The following is a 21,614-nucleotide window of genomic DNA, read 5'->3' on the forward strand; positions in this document are numbered from 1 at the left end:
AAATTCTGCCAACACTATGGATTAACCTTATGTAGGTTTCCAGCTGATGAACTATGTTAATTTCAATCTTAGCTGATAAAGCGATTGGTAATTTCTAGAACAAATATTTGATATGCTCCTATCAATTGTCACCCCACCAAGCGGACAGCTAACATGAATTGCACTTCACTGCAGCTTTAGACATCGGTTTAGGCTGAGACGTTGCGCCTGCCTTAGGTTGCTGACTTCTTTATTTCAGAGCTCTGGAGACACCTAGTTTGAAAAATGTCATTCTGTTTTTTTTTTTGTTTTTTGTTTTTTGTTTTTTGTTTTTCTTTTTTTTGTGAGAACTTAGTAAACCAGAAAATACTCTTGAGTGAAATGCAATGTGTTTCTTTTGTAATCAGTGCATTTGAAAATTCAAGCCAGCATATATTCCTAGTAGATGGAATCAAATTAAGTTGTCTTTGTAGAAAGTGAAGAGCCTTTCTTCCAGCAAAAATCCCCGCTGTATGCAATAGCCCTGATTAACCCTCTCCCTTCTGCATGTTTCCCATGTTACAGACTGAGACTGTCCTCATTCCCATATGTAATAGACATCCAAAGAATTTCAATTGCTTTGTTGAACTTTTACTAATGATCTTGTTTTTATTTTCTCTCTTGTTTTTGGTTTTTCACCATTGATATTGTATTTAGAAGGTTTCAGGTGGGTGAAACCTCCTATTCCATGCGTAAGGTGCCTCGCTGAAGGGAGCTCGAGGCCTGGATCTAGGGCAGACACACAACCTCCTCCTCCTCTTCCAGCAAGGAACGCACCGAAAAGTCACATGATGAGAAATATGGTAACGGGTTTGTAACTGCCACAGCAAAAACAATTTGCCTCCATGCCTGAATCTTCTGTCTTGTGGCTTCAGAAACAGCTTAAAATAATTTTATTTACGAGCAAGTTATGTAAAAGAATGTTTTATACTATAGCCACAATTCTGTCAAAAATAAGTAAAAGTTAATTAAGATATTAAAATTATTAGATAATTTACTAGTAAAAGCTTCTAACTCTTCTTGTTGTTCATTTTTTTTCCTTTTTCTTCTTTGTTTGGATTGCAGCATTCTGCTCTTCTGATGATGCGCTGTGACCCTGCAGTAGCGCAAAGGCTGCGCAGCGTTAATGCGCATTGCGTGCGAATGAGCCCCTGTGAACGGTTGACTAGATGAGTAATCTGATTGACTGGCTCTCTGTCCTATTCTGTAGCCTTTTTGGATAAAATTGGGTTTTAACGTACCTTGAGTCCAACTAATCTCATTAAGTAAATATTCTCTGTGGGCCTGTCTAGTAGATTAATGGATCTGGTTGGCCGTTTGCTGCGTCTAGGGGTGTTCTTTGTAGCGCAGCAGTTCGCAGCGATTGCGCAGTGCGATGCTGTTAGGTGGCGCCAGCGATGTTTGCGCTCGCATTACAGGGACCTCAACCTAGGTGCAATCCTGTCATGTGAGGTTTTATTTTCTTCCTCCTCAGAAGAGAGGGGTGTTGTGAATCTGAAACTTAAAGCCTAAGTGATAATGACCGACTTGGCAGAAACATTTTTTTTTTTTTTTTTTTTTTTTTTTTTTGGTATGGCTCAGTAGCTTTCTTTTGATTTTTTGAGCAGCAGGTCCCTTAACTTTTTGGTTTTCTAATAAAATGCATATTGAAGGCTTTCTAAAGTATAGGAAAGAAACTTTCTGTTGTTTGCTTTGTCTCATCCTCACCCTCCAGATGACTTTGTTGCTGAGGATGAGCTGAAATTTATGACCATCCTACCTTCACCTCCTTAGGCACTGATTGCAGACCTGCTCTCCCACACCTAGTTAAGGAAACTGTTTGCTATTTTTCTGTTTTATGTGATTATGAAATTTGGGTGTTTTTTTTGTATTTGTTGTTTGCTTTGCTTTTGGTTTTCCTGTGATGTCTTACTTAAAACACTTTGCAAAAAACACATTTTGGGAAATGTGGGCTGGGGAAACTTAGACTTCTAGCTCTAGAACCATATAGGTTTTCATATCCGAAGAGTCTGGTGTTAGTGTTTAGCAGCACCCAACCTCCCAGATGAGTCCCGGAATGAGGATTGCTCTTTGGTTGGCAGAACTGAACATGGTGGTTTGCACTTGGGTTCTGGTGGCGCAGGCGCAGGAGCAGCCAGCTGTGGCAGCGCATTAGTTTTGGCGCAAGCGAGCCTATGCTGCAGGGTCACTTTTGGCTGGTCAGAGAAGAAATAATGATATCACCTTCTTCCCCCTCCCCAATCTTTTTTTTTTTTCCCCTTTACAAATTTTCCCCTTTCCCCTTATCTCCTTCCCCTCTCGTCTTCTTTCATTAAACCCTCCTAAGGCATGTTATTTGAAAGCAATTGAGACGCAACCAAACTTTGCTGTAGCCTGGAGTAATCTCGGCTGTGTTTTCAATGCACAAGGGGAGATTTGGCTGGCAATTCATCACTTTGAAAAGGTTAGTCATTAATAATTGAGCTTTTGTGAAATGTTTATAGGTACAGAACATTCTTACTAGAGTAAAACAGTAGTCATTTATTTAACCAGCTATGTATTCTTGACAGCATTGCAGCATTTGCAGATAGTATATGATATGGCAGTTTTTGAGATTTGTACTGAGAGTATACTTTAGTAATTGAAAAAAAGTTTTAATTTATTATCACTATTTAGTGTTTTTGAGAGAAGGTTCCCACTCTGTGTAGAATGGCTTGGAACTTACTGTGTGGCTCAGGTTGGCCCTCAGCCTACTGGCAGTTCTCTTCAGCTTCCTGAATGCTCAGGTTACAGGCATGAACTACCCCCATCTGGTTTTAAAATGCCCTTTTTCCTAAAAGAAGTAGGTATCTCTTCAGAGTGAAGCAATAGGACATAGGACATGCTGTTGAGGGATCCATTGTCAAGACTGACATGAGGGACAGGACCTGAGGCTTCAGAGCTTCCTGATGAAAACGCTGATTCCAAGGCTGGAATAGGAAATTATACAGCATCGTCTGTAATAACTTGTCATACCAGAAAGCAAGGAAGTACCTGTTGACTTATTTACACACTTGTCTTTTCTTTTTTTTTTTTAAAGATTATGTGAGTACACTGTCACTGTCTTCAGACACATCAGAAGAGGGCATCCGATCTCATTACAGACGGTTGTGCGCCACCATGTGGTTGCTGGGATTTGAACTCAGGACCTCTGGAAGAGCAGTCAGTGCTCTTAACCACTGAGCCATCTCTCCAGCCCCCATCTTTTCTTTCTTTTTTTTAAAAAGGGTTTCATATAGCTGAGGATGGCTTTGAGGTCAACGTTTTAAAGACTTGTTCATTTTTACTTTTTATGTGTAAAAGTGTTTTCTGTCACCATGTGGATGTTAGGAACTGAACCAGGGTCCTCTGTAAGAATAGCTAATGCTCTAAAGGTCTAGTCAGTCTCTCTAGCCCCAAACCTTGAACTTTTACTTCTGTCTTATCCTCCTCAGTGCTGGGGCTTCTGGCTTTTATTTGAGAAATAACTATTCAGAGTTTTGGCCCATTTTAAAAATTTACTCTCTTTCTTTGAGTTTAGACCCTAACATATTATTAATATTCATCCCTTCTGGGATATATGGTTTGCAATATTTTTAGCCACTATCAGTTGTCTTTTCACTCTGGTAATTTTCTTTGCTGTGTATAGTTTTTTTGTATTATTGCAGTTGTCTTTTTTGGTTTTTTTGTTGCCTGTGCTTTATTCTTAATGCAAGCAGAACAAATACTTTGTAGTCACAGTTAGGTGTGGAGTCTAAAAACGTTAATTATCAGGCTGTGGAGGTAGAGGATTCTTGGAGAACAGTAACCAGCCTGCTAGCCTAGCCAGATTGCTGAGATCCAGGCTTAGTGAGAGACTTTGGCTCAAAGATAGTGTGAAAAATGGTTGAGGAAAGCAGATTCAATCTCTGACATCCATCTACATATATACTGCCATGTACATGTACATATGCACAAATGTGTGCATCTGCTACATCAAGCATGTGTGCAACACACCTTTTATGTTCAGCAGTTTCCTAGGATCAGTAGAAAGATAGGTAACATGGGGATAGGGTTGAAGTAGGGGCAGCACAATATTGGTTAAAGTTTATAAATTTGTAGTTGACTGTGGAATTAGTGAGCCATTTATTACACTGGATGGTACTGCATTTGTATGTATGGTATATTTCAAAATTGCTATTACACATGGCTGTTTGAGCCCAGGAGTTCAAAGTGAACCTAGACAACATAAAAATTGTCTCACTTAACAAAATATGCTGTGGAGAAAAAAAGAAGCAAAGCAAAGCAAAGTGAAAATCCATACATGTTGGCACAGGCTAATAATTTTAGTTATTCGGGAGTTTATTACAGAATAAATTAAGAGTTCACAGTTGGCCTGGTATATACAAAAAGATCTATGTCAAATAACATGAGTGCAACACATCTCTGAGGAGCACTTGTAAGGTGACGCCGTGGGTAAGAGTGGGTGCTCTGTGACCCCTATGATCTGTGTTCAGTCCCCAGAACCCAGGGTAGAGAGAGAGAATTGACTCTACAGAGTTGTCTTTCACACTTCCACATGTACATTTAGCAAGGATGGGCTCCACCATCCACAATATACACAACAACAACGATAAAATACATTTTTTAAAAAAATTAGAGAAAATCTTTTACATATATTGATATAGGCATGTAGATCTGGAACTGGCCTTTGCCTCTACCTCCTCAGTGCTGGGGATTTATAGGTATGCACTGCCAAGCTCAGTAAGAATAGATTTTTAAGGCAGGAAGTGGTGACACATGCCCTTAGTTCCAGCAAAGGCAGGTGCATCTCTGAGTTCCAAGCTGACTAGGGCTAAGTAGTGAGATCCTATCTCAAAACAAACAAAACCCAAAAAGAATAGATTTTTAAGTGTTCATACTTTTTTTAAAGGGAATTTCATGGGGGGTGAGGTGATAAATATATGTATTTTATTTATTATTTGGTATTTATTTTACTAGCTTTAATTTGTGATGGACTCAGGAGTTTAAGAGCATTGACTGTTATTCTAGGGATCCAGGTTCATTTCCTAACATTCATGGTAGCTTACAACCATTTATAACTCCACTCTTAGGGGACCTTTGAAACAGGTCTAGTGCTCACTATGTAGACCAGGTTGGCTTAGAGCTCAGAGTTATTTATATTCCTTCATCTGGCCTCTGTGGGAGTACTAGAATTAAAGGTGTGTACTTGTTTGGATTGATCTTTTGACAGCATATATCTAAGTCAAACTATACTGTGCCCCATAGATAACATAAGTTTTGGGAGATCAGGCAAAGCTTGTTCTTGTATGTATTGGAAGGAATCAAACCTAAGGCTTTGTACATGCCAGACAAGCATTCTACCATTGAGCTACACTCTGAATCCTCTTTATGAGTAATCTATGTAATTAATGAAGGAACAATAGACTATTGCCATTTATAGGTTTAGGCATTTAACAGTGGCAAGGAAGATAGTATTGGATGCTGTTCCTTGTGAATAGGACTAAATAATTCCATTGGTGAAGTAGACGCTCAAAGAAATGAAGGCTGAATGTATAGCTCAGTGGTAGAATGCTTGTCTGGCATGGGCAAGGCCAAGGATTATGATTCTTACACACAGTTTGGGGAGGTATTGGAGGAAACACAGATAGGGTTTGTTTTAATAGTTTATGAGAGTCTAGATAGATTGGCTAATTTTTCCAGAGGACCCAGGTTTGATACCTAGCACGAATATGGAAGCTTATAACCATTTATAACTCTTAGTCCCAGAGGGTCTGAAGCCCTCTTCTCTTCTCCAGGGGTAACAGGCATCCAAATGCACAGATATGCATGCAGACAAAACACCCCTACATATAAATGAAAAAGAAAAAAAATAGTTTTTAGGAAATGTGTGGAACAGTTAAACATGTTAAAAGACACCAGAGGAATTTCATCAGCAAAAATGTCAAGTATGGGTTTGCATAGGACAGTGATCTGAGTTTTCTCTTCAACAAGGTGTAGGAGTGAACGTATCAATCTAAATGCAATCTAGATGATTAAAAGAGATAGGCTCTTTAGTACCATGCTTATTGCTCTTTTTGCAACATGGCTTTAGTTTCAGCACTAAGAAGGCAGAGGCAATCTCTGAGTTCTCTATATAGACCTGTCTAGTTCACATAGTTCTAGGGCAACTAGGACCTAGAGAAAAAGAAGAAATTCAAAAGCTTGTTGGGGCTGGAGAGATGGCTCAGCAGTTAAGAGCACTGCTCTTCCAGAGGTCCTGATTTCAATTCCCAGCAACCACATAGTGGCTCACAACCATTTGTAATGGGATCAGATGCCCTCTTCTGGTGTGTCTGAAGAAGTTGACAGTGTGCTCATATATGATAAATAAATAAGTAAAATCTTTTTTAAAAAGCTCTTTGACAACTTGTGTGGGTTCTATTTGGATACTCATTGAAGTTAATCAGAAATGGGGCCACTGACTAGATATTTGGTGTTAGAATTGTCTTTATTTTTTTAAAAGATTTTTTATTTTAATTATGTGTGTGTGTGTGGTTGTGTACATGTGTGTGCAGGTGCCATTGAAGGCCAGGAGAGGGTTTTAACTCCTTGTACCTAAGTTACAGGTGATTGTGAGTCTCCGAGCTCACGTCCTCTACAAGATCTTTTTGTGCTCTTAAGTACTGAGCTATCCCCACCCCCTTGACCAGACTGGCCTGGAATTCAGAGATCTCCCCATCTCTGCCTCTGCCTCCCAAATGCTGGGATTAAAGGCATATACCACCATGGTTAGCTCATTTTTAAAAGTATGAGGATGGAAATGTGGTTATGTTGGAGCGAAAAACTGCTCTTGTCTCCTCCCTAGGATTCATAATTTTAAAAGGGATATGTTTAAGATTTGCTTCAAAATTATCTGGAGAAAGGGGGAGTAAGTTAAAATACATACTAAATAAAAGCCAATGAGTTTATTGTCTTCCCTACTTTTGTGTATGTATTAAACTTTCCATAAAAATTGTGGTTCATGCCTGTAATTTCAGCCCATGGGAGGTTGAGGCAGGAAGATTAATTGCTCTGAGTCCTGGGCCACACTGTCTTATAAGAACCTGGGCTGAGAGCCGAGTTAGACTTCACCTCAAAATAAAAAGTTGAAAAGGTTTTCAGGGTACCTATCTATGACTGTAGATAACCTAAGCTAAATGTGTCCCATCTTTATTTAATAGAGACTTGTTTGTTATTCTGTGTAAGGAAGAAGTGTTTCTAGGAATCTTTAAAATACTTTAAATTATTACCTTTTAGTGTTTTGGTTAAATTTGCATTTACTATTCTCAAGGTTTATCTTTCTAGGGCCTTAGCTATTCTGCCACTGAGTTACTATTCACCGGCACTAGAATATCATTTGTTTTGTAAAAGTGTTTCATATATCCCCAGGCTGCCTACAAACTCACTGTGTAGCTGAGAATGACCTAAAACCGCTGTATGTTCCTACTTATACCTCCCGCCTGCTTGGATTATGGGCTTTTGCTATACTTGGCTTTGTTACAATTCTAATTACATATCTTATTGAGGACTTGCTGAGCTATGCCTATGGAACAGAGGAATATACATACTTTGTTAAGAGCCCACTGCTTGTTTTTGTCACTATCTTTTAGAAGAGTTAAACTGACTTTATATAATAGGGTCAAGTGGGGCTGGAGAGATGGCTCAGTGGTTAAGAGCACTGACTGCTCTTCCAGAGGTCCTGAGTTCAATTCCCAGCAACCACATGGTGGCTCACAGCCATCTGTAATGAGATCTGATGCCCTCTTCTGGTGTGTCTGAAGACAGCTACAGTGTACTCATATACATAAGATAAATAAATCTCTTTAAAAACTTTTACCTATAAAAAATAGGCTCAAGCATTAGAAATACTCTGCTTGTATGGTAGTGCATGAAAGCCTTTAATGGCAGCACTTGAAAGGCAGAGGTGGGTGGAGCTCTACGAATCCTAGGCCAGCCTGGCTAGAGCTACATACATAATGAGACCCTGTTTCAACAGACAAAACAAAAGAAGTACTCTGCTCACTTAAATTGGATCCATCTTGAGAAGGTTTTTTGTTTGTTGGATTTTGTTTTATTTTTGTTTTGTTTTTGTTTGCTTTCTTTCTTGTGATGTAGAGATTAAAACCCACGTATTAGAGTATGCTAGGTGAGTGCTTTGTCACTGAGCTATAGGACCAGCCCCTTTCCTCTAATTATTTTGATATTAATGAAGATTTATAGATGAGGGGGAACTAAATAAATGCTTTTGAAAACAGTTTTATTCTAGAAAATGTAATTGGATATCTAAAATTACTTCAGAATAAAAGCTTAGTGAGAAGTTAATCTGATAAAATCCTATCTTTTTCTAAGTAACTGTCTTGTAATTTTAGGCTGTCACCCTTGACCCGAATTTTCTGGATGCGTATATCAATTTAGGAAATGTCTTGAAAGAGGCACGCATTTTTGACAGGTGAGAGTGTTATGTTTGATCAATTTTCTTGTCTTTGTAGTTTGGACTAAAATGTGGCTTCCAGAAGGACATTTCCCCTCCTGCTTTGTTAAGCTTTACTTAACAGATGTAGTTGGATGGGAATGACTTATGCTTGTTGGTTTCCTAAATGCTTTTATTCTTATACTTAATTCAGTTGAAATTTCCTTTACTGTAAAACTGTCAGAAATGATTACGCTTTGGACTGAGTTGTTCCTTTGATCTGATTAAGAAAGCTAAGTAAAACTTGACTTTTGACTTTTTAATTTAGAAACTGCTTTGTGTGTGTGTGTGTGTGTGTGTGTGTGTGTGTGTGTGTGTGTGTGTGTGTGTGTAATACTGGTGTCCATCCCCATCCTATCATTCTGAACTTCTCCTTTGAGGCACTCTCTCTTTGAACCCAGGGTTCATATTTTTGGCTAGGTTGCCAGTCAGTAATCCTCGGTTTTATTGTCTGGCACTTTGGAGGCTGAAACAGGAGGATTGCTGAGTTCAAGGCCACGCCCTTGATAGAGCAAGACCCTATCAAGGAAAAAAAAAAACTTTGGGCTTGGGTGTAGTTGCTTACACCTGGATGTAATATTAGTGCTTGAAGAGGCCAAGGGAGGAGGAGTTGCTCAGAGTTGGAGGCCAGCTAAAGCTACAGAATAAAATCTAATCTCAAAAAACAAAACAAAAACCCATGTATTCCAAAATAAAAATGCAGGACCAATAATTTTTATTCAGTGGTAGAGCCCTTGTTTAGCATGCATATGCATGAGGGTCTTAAGTTCAGTTCTTAGCACCACAAAAATAGATTTTATTAAAAATGAGATTTTGATATGCGATAAAAAATCAAGTTAATTCTCATGTTAAAATTGACACTTAATAATTAGTTGGATGAGTTTGCTCAGTGAGTAAAAGTATAAGCCATGACCTGAGTTCAGTCCTGGATCACAAAGCTGTCTTCTGCCTTCTACATGTGTACCATGGCCCATGCTAACCTGTATACATGTCATAAACACTAGTAATAATATGTTTAATTAGTTGCATTTTGTGTATATGTGTTCTTTTTGTTTTTCTCACAGAGCTGTGGCAGCTTATCTTCGTGCCTTAAGTTTGAGCCCAAATCATGCAGTGGTGCACGGCAACCTGGCGTGTGTGTACTATGAGCAAGGCCTTATAGACCTGGCCATTGATACCTACAGGCGAGCTATAGAACTGCAGCCACATTTCCCTGATGCTTACTGCAACCTAGCAAATGCACTCAAAGAGAAGGGCAGCGTAAGGCTTTTGTCTTATTTCTTTGTTAATGTGGTAGAAGAGACTTCGTTGTACATATTAAGTATTGAGATAGTTTATTGGTTTACTTTGGAGTTTTGGTTGCTGGGAAGACGCAATGATATTAGAACAGCAGTAGTCTCTCTGATTCTTCTGTGTAGTTTCTGAATGATTTGTTTTATTTTCCAGGTTGCTGAAGCAGAAGATTGCTATAACACAGCTCTTCGTCTGTGTCCTACCCATGCAGACTCTTTGAATAACCTCGCCAACATCAAACGGGAGCAGGGCAACATTGAAGAGGCAGTTCGCCTGTATCGCAAAGCATTAGAAGTATGTTCCATGCTGTGGCTGGAGGGTCTAGCCTAGCCCGCGTGGTAGTAGAGGGAAAGCAGTTTAGTGTGCCTGCCATTCACCTCTGGGTTTCCTTATTTTATTTTTGGTTTTGGTTTTTGAGACAGGGTTTCTCTGTGTAGCACTGGCTGTCACCAGGCTGGCCTCAAGCCCAGAGACTCCCAAGTGTTGGGATTAAAGGTGTGCACCACCACAGTTCAGCTGCCATTTACCTCTTTAAGAGGATAATTCATTATTGATGGAAGGTCCTATGACATGCAAGACACCGTATATTGAGCTCATTATTTTATGCATAGGTGAGATCTGTACAAAGCTTACTAGTAAGCTACGTAAAGCTGTTACAATGAAGGACTCAGGCCCGTGTCTATGGTTAGTAGGTGTGTTGTAGGAGTTTAGAAAAGAAGCAGCATTACTCAGTATGAGTAACATTTGAAATGAAGATAGGTATAAAATGGAGGAAGCAGTAGAATTTGAGCTACTAGATCTGAAGAGTGAGTAAACTTGGAAAGGGTGGAGAGAAGCCGAGGTACACGGTGACATTCTCAGCTGTGGGAGGTACTTGGGAGATTCTTTATGCTATTTAATGTCAGCTGTGATTGGAACTCCATAGGTCTTCCCAGAGTTTGCTGCTGCACATTCCAATTTAGCAAGTGTACTGCAACAGCAGGGCAAGCTGCAGGAAGCACTGATGCACTATAAGGAAGCCATACGGTAAGAAAGTCATAGCTTCTTTTTTCTGTTTTCACTTTTGAGATTATAATTTACATGGTTATCTCTTTCCTGTCTCTCCAAAACCCTCCTGTAAGCCAGACCCCGTGCTCTCAAATCTATGGCCACCTTTTTCATAAATTGTTGTAACGTGTATATATATATATATATATATGCATACATATTTCTAAATATAACTTGCACAATCTGTATAGTGTTACTTGTGTGTGTTTTTAGGGCTGACCATTTCCCTACAGAAGACTATTTCTCCCACTCTCTCAGTATCACTTAGATGCCTATATATCTTTGCATAGGACTGAAGCCTCATGGGTTTTCTCCCATCCACTTCAGCATCTCTTCACCTTTTTTTTTTTCTTTTTTGAGACAGGGTTTCTCTATGTAGTTCTGGCTGTCTTAGAACTCACTCTGTAGACCAGGTTGACCTGGAATTCGGAGATCCACCTTCCTCTGCCTCTCAAAACTCAGGGATTAAAGTTGTGTGCAACCACCTGGCATCTATTTTTTTAAAGGAATGGCATAGTGGTATATGCTTTAATCCCAGCACTCAGCTTAGGTAGGTGGATCTCTATGAGTTTGAGGCCAGCCTACAGTGCAAGTTCAGGACAGCCAGGAATACATATAGAAACCCTTTAAAAGGTTAGTGAGATGGCTTAGCAGGTAAAGGCACCTACAATCAAGATTCATGAGTTCAACCACAGAACCTATATGAAAAGGTAAAACAGCTCCAATAAGTTGTCCTCTGACCTCCATGTGAGCACTGCAGTATGTGCCCACATTTCCCCCACACAAACGAAATAAATGAAATGTAATTGTTAAAAAATTAAAGCGGGATATTATACATGCCTTTAGCCCCAATACATGGGAGGCAAAGGCAGGGACATCTGTGAGTTCTAGGCCAGCTTAATCCACATGGAGTTCCAGGACAATCAGGGCTACAGAGAGAGGTCCTGTCTTGGAGGAAAAAACTAAAAATAAGTAACTAAATGAATAAATAAGGGGTTAAGAGAGGTAGCTCAACACTTAAGAGCACTGGCTGCTCTTCCAGAATACCTGGGTTTGGTTTCCAGCATCCACATGGGGCAGCTTGCAACTGCCTTAGTCCAACTCCAGATCTGACATCCTCCCTCTGGACTCTGTAGGAACCTACATGCACTGCATATACCCATATACAGATAAATAATTTTTATTGATTTTTTTTTAAGTTTAAAGTAAATAAGCCAGGTATGGGAGCACACCTTTAAACCCAGGATGTGGAAGGCAGTGGTAGGTAGATTTCACTAAGTTCAAGGCCAGCGTGATATACATAGTGACTTTCAGAACAGCAAGAGCTATATAATGAAACTCTTATTTTATTATTTTATGTGTGTGGATGTTTTGTCCATGTTTTGTTATAACATGCACATGCTTGGTGTCCTTGAAAGCCAGAAGAGGTCGTTAGATTTCCTGGTATTAGATTTACAGATGGTTGTGAGCTACCACACGGGAGCTGGGAATTGAACCTAGATACTTTCAAAGAGCAGCCAGTACTCTTTAATCCCAAACCATGTCTCCAGCCCCAAATTTTTGTTTTACACAGGGTCTTACCATGGTAACCCTGGCTACCTACTCTGCTATTCATGTGCTAGGAACATACCCAGTTTATTATTGTCATTTTAAAAGATTAAGTTGTGTGTGTATTATATGTGTATAAAATGCCCTTAAATTTTAGAAGTGATCTGGGCATGATGATGCTGGGAACAGAATTCAGGCTCTGGAAGAGCAGTGAGAGCTCTTAATTTCTGAGCCCCAATTATTAAATAATTTATTGTTATTTAATAATTTATATTATCTAATAAGTAAAGGTTTGGCATTTGGCAGGTACTAAAATGACTCTCCCTCCCTCTTTGGGATGGGATTGATTCAAAGTAGGCCTCATGCTTGGTAGGCAAGTATTGGAGCACCAAATCACAGGCCAAAGCCTCTAAGTGCTTTACAAGATTTTACATGAGATAATTAAACCTTTGTCTTCTTCAGAATCAGTCCTACATTTGCTGATGCTTATTCCAATATGGGAAACACTCTAAAGGAGATGCAGGATGTTCAGGGAGCTTTGCAGTGTTATACTCGTGCCATCCAGATTAATCCTGCCTTTGCAGATGCACACAGCAATCTTGCTTCCATTCACAAGGTACTGTTCTTTATTCAGATATGGGTACCTTAGCACTGAAGTATCATTGTAGGAAACTCCTTACAAGTTTGTTTTTTTTCCCCAGGATTCAGGGAATATCCCAGAAGCAATAGCTTCTTACCGCACAGCTCTGAAACTTAAGCCTGACTTTCCTGATGCATATTGTAACTTGGCTCATTGCCTACAGGTAAAGACTAAATGGTTCAATGTTGCTACCACTTCTTAATTGTGTGCCATAATAATAATTAATTTAAGCCTGTTTAGAGACAAGAGACAGTGTTTTTATTTATTTTTTATTTTTGGCAAGTGGAGATCATAGGGCAGCTTTCAGGATTCATTTCTCTTTTAGCACGTGGGTCCCACGCATTGGACTCTAGTTGCCTGGCATGCAAAGCAAGCATCTTTACTCACTGAGCCAGCCCCAAGACCATGTTTTTAGGAGGTTATCTAATACTACTTTAAAATACTTGTAAGATAAATCTTTGGGTAGGTTTTTGGGTGATAATTTCTTTTTGCTTCCTCTAGATTGTCTGTGATTGGACAGACTATGATGAGCGGATGAAGAAATTGGTTAGTATTGTAGCTGAGCAGCTAGAGAAGAATAGGCTACCTTCTGTGCATCCTCATCATAGCATGCTGTACCCTCTTTCCCATGGCTTCAGGAAGGCTATTGCAGAGAGGCATGGGAATCTCTGCTTGGATAAGGTGACTCTTGTTTTAATCTTTTTGTTATAAACTAAAATGCAGATAGAGAAAAGCATTGTATAAATCAAATGTATGGCTTTACCAACTAGAAAGGAAACTGACTTAGCTACCCTAGAAGTCACTCTTCACTGTGGTCTGTGACCTAACTTCAGCTCAATTCTATATTTGTAATAGTGGTATTTTCCTTTAAAGTGGAAATCTATAATCTCAGTACTTTTGTAATCTCAACACTTGGAGGCAAAGGATGGTAAATTGAGGCCACCCTAGGTTACACAACAAACTCCTGCCTCAAAACCACAAACAAGCAAAATCTGTCTAATCTAAAAGCAAACTAAAGGCAACAACAAAAGCCCCACATGATGTTTAAATTGAGCATGTGGTATTATATGCTCAACTTTGAGAATTAGAAGACTTGATAGAGTTTAGAATGCACTCCAGGAAACAGAGTGGTAGATTTAAATTACTCTCTTACTCCCTCTCTCTCCTTCTTCCCCCTCTCCACCCTCTCTTCTCTTTCTTCCTCATCCTCTCTCCCTCTGTTTTTCTCTCTCCCTCTTGTTCCCTCTCTCCCTCTGTTTTCCTCTCTCCCTCTATCCTTTCTTCTCCCCACCCCCCAAATGTATTTGTAAGTGTTATTATACTTCATTCACCTTTCTTTATTCCTAGAAAATTGAGATCTGTTCAGGCTGTTTTATAGATCTCAGTACAGGACACGTACGAAGCATGTACACTGTGCAATTGTCACATTAACTATTGACCTAAACTGCTAAGGTGTCACCAAACTGACCACATGAGTTAAATGAAGTTTGCTGTCCAAAGTTTTTTCTTTTCGTAACTTATCAAACAGGTTTATATTTTAAATTCTCAATCCACAAACCCTCTACACAATAAGCTTACATCCAATGGACAAAGATGCAAACTGCCCATCCAGAAAAGACCCATAGAGACCCTTAGAAATAATCATAATAACCTCATCAAGCTAGAGATGCAGTGAGAGAAACATACACGACGGTTTCCATCTTGCCCCTGTCAGTCTCTGCCTCCTCTTCTTCTCCTGCTCCTCCAGCCTCTTTCCCCACCTGCCTCTCCACTGTCCAATCATGTATCGCCTTAGCATAAACCTACACATCACCCTTTCTGTTTACTTAAAAAAAAACTTTACCCTCAAATGTAAGCTGTGTATAACTATTACCAGTTGAAAATATTCTAAATGACTATGTTTTCTTAAAGTTAATTATCTTGGATAGGCTATAAAACTAATTAGTCTTCAACTTCATCAGAAATCTGAGAATGGCCAAATATGTAAAACCATGGCAAGCCTAACACAATTTCCAGAGCTGAGACAGGTTGTAGAGACAAATCTCCACTAGCAGTCCCCTGTTAGCAACATGTGAGAGCAAGTCTTCAACCTTCTGGCCCGTGATCAACTGACAGACTCTGAAATTCAGAAATCTTGAAGGGCTGATAATTTTGGCTCAGCAAAGATTATCAGTCTGCTGTTCTGTGTCCCTTTCTGGACAGTATTAATCTGGAGATGAAATAGGCAGTTTCTGCCCAGTGGCTACCTAGCCACAAAGTGTACCTCACCTGGAGGTAGAGATGCTCAATTTCTTCATTAAGTCCACCAAAAGGAACAGATACGTCTCAACAAAAGAGAAATAACATTAGATATCATAATTTATGGATTTATAATGTTTTTTGAAAACTATAAAAAGCATTTGTGAACTGTTAATCCTTGACTACTCTTGGCCATTTTTAATTGAAATAGCTCAAAAACAGCCTTTTAACTGACTCAGAACCATGAGTTTGCTATCTGTCCCTTAACTAGTATTATTTAATCAACTAAAATATAATAGCAGTTATAGAACTGGGTCTAAGCCTTGCATTCCCAAATGTATTTTATAAGTACAATACCTACATGAGAGTAACAATACTAATCTCAATTTTAAATCAATAAGAAATTATACCATTGGAAACCTTAAATCTGTATTAAATAAATTTTATACCACTGTAAAGACTATAATTTCAACTTTGTATCAATTAGAAAGATTTCTACCAGTATAAGATGTGACTTTAGCTTAGTTACCAAATGAAGATTATGGCTGTGTGAATCAATCTGGCTAGTTCTTCTCTGTTAAATTATGACCATTTCTATATTCTTTATAAAAACAACCTTCCAATAAACACCTTCACACCCCAAAACCCAGGGAAATCAGGACAACTCTTCATTGCTTTTTCATGCTGAATATATGGGCATTGAGAATTTAGAATCCAGGACAGGTCTCAAGAAGTAAAGCCACCTGACGATTGTTGTAGTCCCTGATGTCTGGAATCAGGCCAGTTTAGCATTCTGATGACAAGCTTCACCATAGCTGCACATTCTGTAATATACATAACTCAACAGAAAGCATTTTAGTATCAAAATATATTTTTGTTTGATCCTCTTGAATTTAGTTTTTCAGGTGGTCTCCCTCTATCAAATTTGATCCATATAATTGTGGAAGGCACACAGATCTGAATCACACTTTGAAAGCAGCAAGTTTTTTTTTATAGGTGTGGGCATATATATATATATTTTTTTTTTAAGTTATTTTATGAGTGTTCTGCTGCATATACATGTATAGACCAGAAGAGGGTATCGTATCCCATTACAGATGGTTGTGAGCCACCATGTGGTTGCTGGGAATTGGACTCTCAGGATATCTGGAAGAGCAGTCAGTGTTCTTATCTGCTTAACCATCTCTCCAGCCCCCTATTTTACTTTTTTTTTTTTTTGAGATAGGTTTCATGTATCCTAGGTTGGCTTTAAACTCTATGTAGCTGAAGATCATCTTGAACCTCAGATCCTTTATGTTTCTACCTCACAATTATAGGCTACCAGGGGTATACTAATATGTCCATTTTTTTTTGTTGTTCCTTTTGTCTGACTACATCACACTGAATGGCTGGTAACTCAGTGTGTAGACTCATAGATCCATATGTCTTGTCCTCCTGAGGGTTGACATTAAAGATGAGCACCACATGCCTGGTTTTTATGTAATTCTGGGACTAGAATCCTTAGGGATTTTAGATGTGCTAGCAAAGCACTCTTCCAACTGAGCTTCATCACAAGTCCTGGTTTTGAGGTTTTTTTTAGATAAAAATTTAACCATGACTTGATTTTCCTAATGAATATTGTATTCTGCTGGTAGATTAATGTACTTCATAAACCACCATATGAACATCCAAAAGACTTGAAGCTCAGTGATGGCCGATTGCGTGTAGGCTATGTGAGTTCTGACTTTGGGAATCACCCTACTTCACACCTTATGCAGTCTATTCCCGGCATGCACAACCCTGATAAGTTTGAGGTAAGAATAATGTTTTGGTGGCTTTGGTCTGTCATTTTCAGCATTAAGTTCACTATTTTTCAGAAGGTTGGAGCAAAGGTTACTGAGCACACTGTCCCCTCCCTGTTTCAGGTATTCTGCTATGCCTTGAGTCCGGATGACGGTACCAACTTCCGAGTAAAGGTGATGGCGGAAGCCAATCATTTCATTGATCTTTCTCAGGTAAAACTCTGGTCCTTCCATTTTTTTCCTAAAAGATTTTATATTTGATTATGTATATGTGTCTGTGTATGCTTATATGCATGTATGAGGGCTGGTGACCAGCGAGACTAGAAAAGGGGAGTCAGATCTCTCAAACTTGGACTTACAGAGGGTTACATAAGGTACCGAGAGCAAATGCAGGTCCTTCACAAGTACAGCAAGTGCCTTTAACTCTCTAATTTTAAAATTTGAGAAAATTAAAAAAAAAAAAAAAAAAGCTATGGATATAAGCTGCAATTTCTTTTTCCTTTGGTATGGGGAGTTAAACCGAGGGCCTCATGTGTAAAATAGTTTGTTGTTTTTGATGATGGGTATTAAACAGGCGGAACTACTATATATGGACAGTTTGCCTTTATATCCTTGGTCATTTACATTTATAATTTTGCTGAAGTTGCACATAAAATGGAAATGTGATATAATTGTGTTTGATGTATAACTGTTTTGACATTGAGCCTGCACTCAAGACAGAAAAATACTTCTGATACCTACTGAATAAAAACAAATTAAATAGATATTTTAAAAAGAAAATACATCTTGTGGTATTAAGATGATGAGGATTTTTTTAAAGGCTAGCCTAAGCTATGTGAGGCCCCCATCTCATTGTAAAAACACAGCAGCAAAAGTAAAAAGTCTATTTCTGAGTGAGTGTGTATGCACACATGGATGTGCGCGTGTGTGCGCGTGTTTTGTGTTTTGTTCTTTTGTAGGGTGGCACCATGGGGGGGGGTGTTGAGGCAGAGATCCATTATGTAGCTAACCCAGACCAACCAGACTGACCTTCTGTAGTAATCCTCTTGCTTCAGCTCTAAGTTGTGAGATTTTGGGCATGTGCCACCATGCCCTACTGGTTGTTTTTCTTTATTTCTGTATTCGGCTCTATTCTTTAATCTATAAATTTTATGATGAATGAAAGTCTAAATCCATGGGAGAATTAAGTTTGCTAGATATATAGACTTTTCCTGTAGGTTTTATTCACATGGGTGACTAGTAAAAAAATATACCTTTAGACATGAATTTGCATAATATATTTGCTTGTAAAACACATGTCTAAATATGTCACTGGATTGGGGACATAGTTAAGGTAGTAAGTATAGTGCTTTCCTATTATACACAAAACACTGGGTTTGATTTGTAGCATTCATAAACTGGATGTTATGGCTCATACCTATAATCTCAGCATTTTTGAGGTGGAGGCAGAGAGAGTAGGATTACAGCTCAAGGGTCATCTTTGGTTATATAGAGTTCAAGGTTTGCTTGGGCTTGAGACCCTGCCTTGAAATAATTAAGCCCAGGCATGTTCAGTCAACTGTGTCAATTGTGGAGATCTTGAGCCTTATTTTCTTAAGACTGAGTCTCTCTCTGAACCTGGAGCTAAGGTGGAAGTTGGCAAACTCTGCATCATCCTGTCTCCAACCTTCACAGACTTGAGGTTTGAGGTGCACATGTGTGGCCACATCTGGCTTTTTATATGGTTACTGGAATCCATACTGAGGCCATTTTGCTTGCATAGCAAGCACTCTTACTGAGTCTGTTACATAGTCCTGTGTTTATACCATTTTCCATTGAGATTATATTATGTGAAACTTCTAGTCATCTTTTGTTATGTGGCTTATCTGTCTCCATTGAGTATTTAGTTCTGGCTGGTTGCAAACTTAAAATGCTTGCCTTCTAGGCTTGTAACAATGTGCTTGGCCTCTTGTTCGTCTTTGAAGGCCCGTTTCAAATACTAGCTCCTTTCTGGAACTCTTGTTACTAAGCCATTCAATTTAAATGGAAGCTTGGCTTCCTTTATTTCCTGTCTACAATGCTTTGATATTATAGTGGTGGTAAGCCCTATATTACCTCCATTGCTTAGTTCATTGACGTGGTTCTCATCTTTTTTTTCCCCCTTGTTTGAGACAGGTTTTCTTGTAGCCAACTCTTGTGTTTAACTTTTGATCTTCCTGCTTCTACCTCCCAAGTGCTGGGGCACAAGAGTGAGCCACTATCTCTAGCTTTCCCATCTCTTTTTCATCTAGGTTTCTAAATTCTGTTTAATGTTATTAAAACAAATTGAATTAATCTAAGACTCTACATGGTTCTTACTGTCTATTCCATAGATTCCGTGCAATGGAAAAGCAGCTGACCGAATCCACCAAGATGGAATTCACATCCTTGTGAATATGAATGGGTATACCAAGGGTGCTCGGAATGAGCTCTTTGCTCTCAGGCCAGCTCCTATTCAGGTAAAAGAACAATCACTCTCAATGTCTATTGAACGAAAAAGTAGTGGTTTTGGGGTTTTCTCCATTTGGCTAACTGCTCTTGAAAACAAAATAGACATTCTTGTTTTCAAAAGTATGTTTTTAGAATGGACGATGATAGATTTTTAGGTGTAGACATAGTGCCTACCAGTAAAATGTCAGTGGAGACAGGCATTTCATGGTTTTATATTAACAGCCTCTTTGACTAACACATCTGAAGAACACCTTAACACAAAGCTATTTGGAAAGGCTGCTGGATTGCTCTTGGCTAATGAAACCAGCCTCTTTTATTCATTTACTTAAATGACTTAGGAGTTTTTTGATGAAGATCCTCTTTTGAAAAAACTCCTTTGGGAGATGGTTGCTATATCTGTAATAAGTTGGTAGGTTTACATACAGATGGATGAAAGTTGTTAGTTTTTGGTCTGATTTGTTTTCTTTTTTTTTTTTTTTTTTAAAGGCCATGTGGCTAGGCTACCCTGGGACTAGTGGTGCACTGTTCATGGATTACATCATCACTGATCAGGAAACTTCCCCAGCTGAAGTTGCAGAGCAGTATTCTGAGAAACTGGCTTATATGCCCCATACTTTCTTTATTGGTGACCATGCTAATATGTTCCCTCACCTGAAGGTAGGCAGAAAATAATGATATGCAGAAATCTGGGGAACTGTGTTTATTTTTCCCTTTGTTGTTGTCCATATGCAGCTCTACTAAAAGATATCTGAATTTTTTCTTTTCACTAGAAAAAAGCAGTCATCGATTTTAAATCCAATGGACACATTTATGACAATCGGATAGTTCTGAATGGCATCGATCTCAAAGCATTTCTCGATAGTCTGCCTGATGTGAAGATAGTCAAGGTCAGAACCTAGTCAGCATTTGTCATGGAAGCAAACTGAATTTGTGACTTTTTTTATATAGTACATTTTTGTCTTGTTAATGTTTTTCAGATGAAATGTCCTGATGGAGGTGACAATGCAGAGACCAGTAACACAGCTCTTAATATGCCTGTTATTCCCATGAATACAATTGCAGAAGCAGTAATTGAAATGATTAACAGAGGGCAGATTCAGATAACAATTAATGGATTCAGTATTAGCAATGGACTGGCCACTACACAGGTGAAAAAGACTGTAATTATGTATCACATACATACATCCTTTAAGTCTTATAGCCACTCCATTTTACAGAGTTTTGTAGCTGTGTCCTTTTTTTTAAATTGGATATTCTCTCTATTTACATTTCAAATGTTATCCCCCTTCCCCCCACTCCCATCCCCTCTTCTCTCCTTGTTTCCATGAAGGTGCTGTGTCTGGTTTTAAAAGTCATCTGGCTATCAGGTTCCTTAGTGAGCACCTACTGTACTAATACTTTGTTTTTGCCTGTCTGTGCTGTTACTCTCTTTAGGTACCAAAATGGTTTTTGCTTCTGTCAACTCAACCTTTCCCTGACTAAATCCTGCATAGCTTTTCAGTTCAGATCTTAAAGTCACCAGTTTCTGTATTAATCTATAGTTCTTTTTTTTCATACTCACTGGTACCTGCTTGCTGTGCTTTTTATAGGATTGGGGGCACGTTATATTCAGCACAATGCAGAGTAATTCCTTGTATTTGTATATCTTAGCAAATGGAATTACTTTAGAGCTCATCTCTTAACCACTATAATATAGTATGTATTCCACGAGTATATAGTATATTCTTGATTAGGTAAATATATATAACTCTATCAATAAGAATGTAAAAGGGGAGGAATCTTAGACCTCTAAGGTGTTAGCAATTTTATTGATGTTCATATTTATGTGACAGTGTAAGACAAAAGTATGGGATTTGCAAATGAAGACTACACATTTGAGGCCACCTTGGCCTATATTGCAAGTTCCAAACCACCCAAAGCTACATGAGACCCTGTCTTAAACAAATAAAGGCCAAGCCTTACAAGTGGCTACCACTGTAATCCACTTGGGAAGTCTGACTATTGAAACCATTTATGTTGAGAAGGCGGGGAGGAAGGGAAGAGGGGAAGGAGGGAGCAGAGGAGAGGAAAAGAGAGGTGTGTGTGTTTGTTT

The 21,614-nt window shown here is 38.8% G+C and overlaps 1 protein-coding gene across 2 annotated transcripts in view; it reads left to right on the top strand.

Moving 5' to 3' along the window:
* The window catches only part of OGT (O-linked N-acetylglucosamine (GlcNAc) transferase), a 43,339-nt gene that overhangs the window by 11,428 nt on the left and 10,297 nt on the right, over nucleotides 1-21,614 (top strand). For both annotated transcript variants that reach the window (XM_080909645.1, XM_080909646.1), the window contains exons 5-18: nucleotides 2,345-2,461; nucleotides 8,406-8,485; nucleotides 9,571-9,766; nucleotides 9,953-10,093; nucleotides 10,725-10,825; nucleotides 12,857-13,010; nucleotides 13,096-13,197; nucleotides 13,536-13,715; nucleotides 16,907-17,065; nucleotides 17,177-17,266; nucleotides 19,405-19,530; nucleotides 20,009-20,179; nucleotides 20,293-20,409; nucleotides 20,500-20,670. In XM_080909645.1, coding sequence (XP_080765771.1) covers nucleotides 2,345-2,461; nucleotides 8,406-8,485; nucleotides 9,571-9,766; nucleotides 9,953-10,093; nucleotides 10,725-10,825; nucleotides 12,857-13,010; nucleotides 13,096-13,197; nucleotides 13,536-13,715; nucleotides 16,907-17,065; nucleotides 17,177-17,266; nucleotides 19,405-19,530; nucleotides 20,009-20,179; nucleotides 20,293-20,409; nucleotides 20,500-20,670 — 1,905 coding nt within the window. The remainder of the gene's footprint in view (nucleotides 1-2,344; nucleotides 2,462-8,405; nucleotides 8,486-9,570; nucleotides 9,767-9,952; nucleotides 10,094-10,724; nucleotides 10,826-12,856; nucleotides 13,011-13,095; nucleotides 13,198-13,535; nucleotides 13,716-16,906; nucleotides 17,066-17,176; nucleotides 17,267-19,404; nucleotides 19,531-20,008; nucleotides 20,180-20,292; nucleotides 20,410-20,499; nucleotides 20,671-21,614) is intronic.

This window comes from Micromys minutus (assembly GCF_963924665.1).
Source record: "Micromys minutus genome assembly, chromosome: X".
Classification (NCBI taxonomy): Eukaryota; Metazoa; Chordata; class Mammalia; order Rodentia; family Muridae; genus Micromys; species Micromys minutus.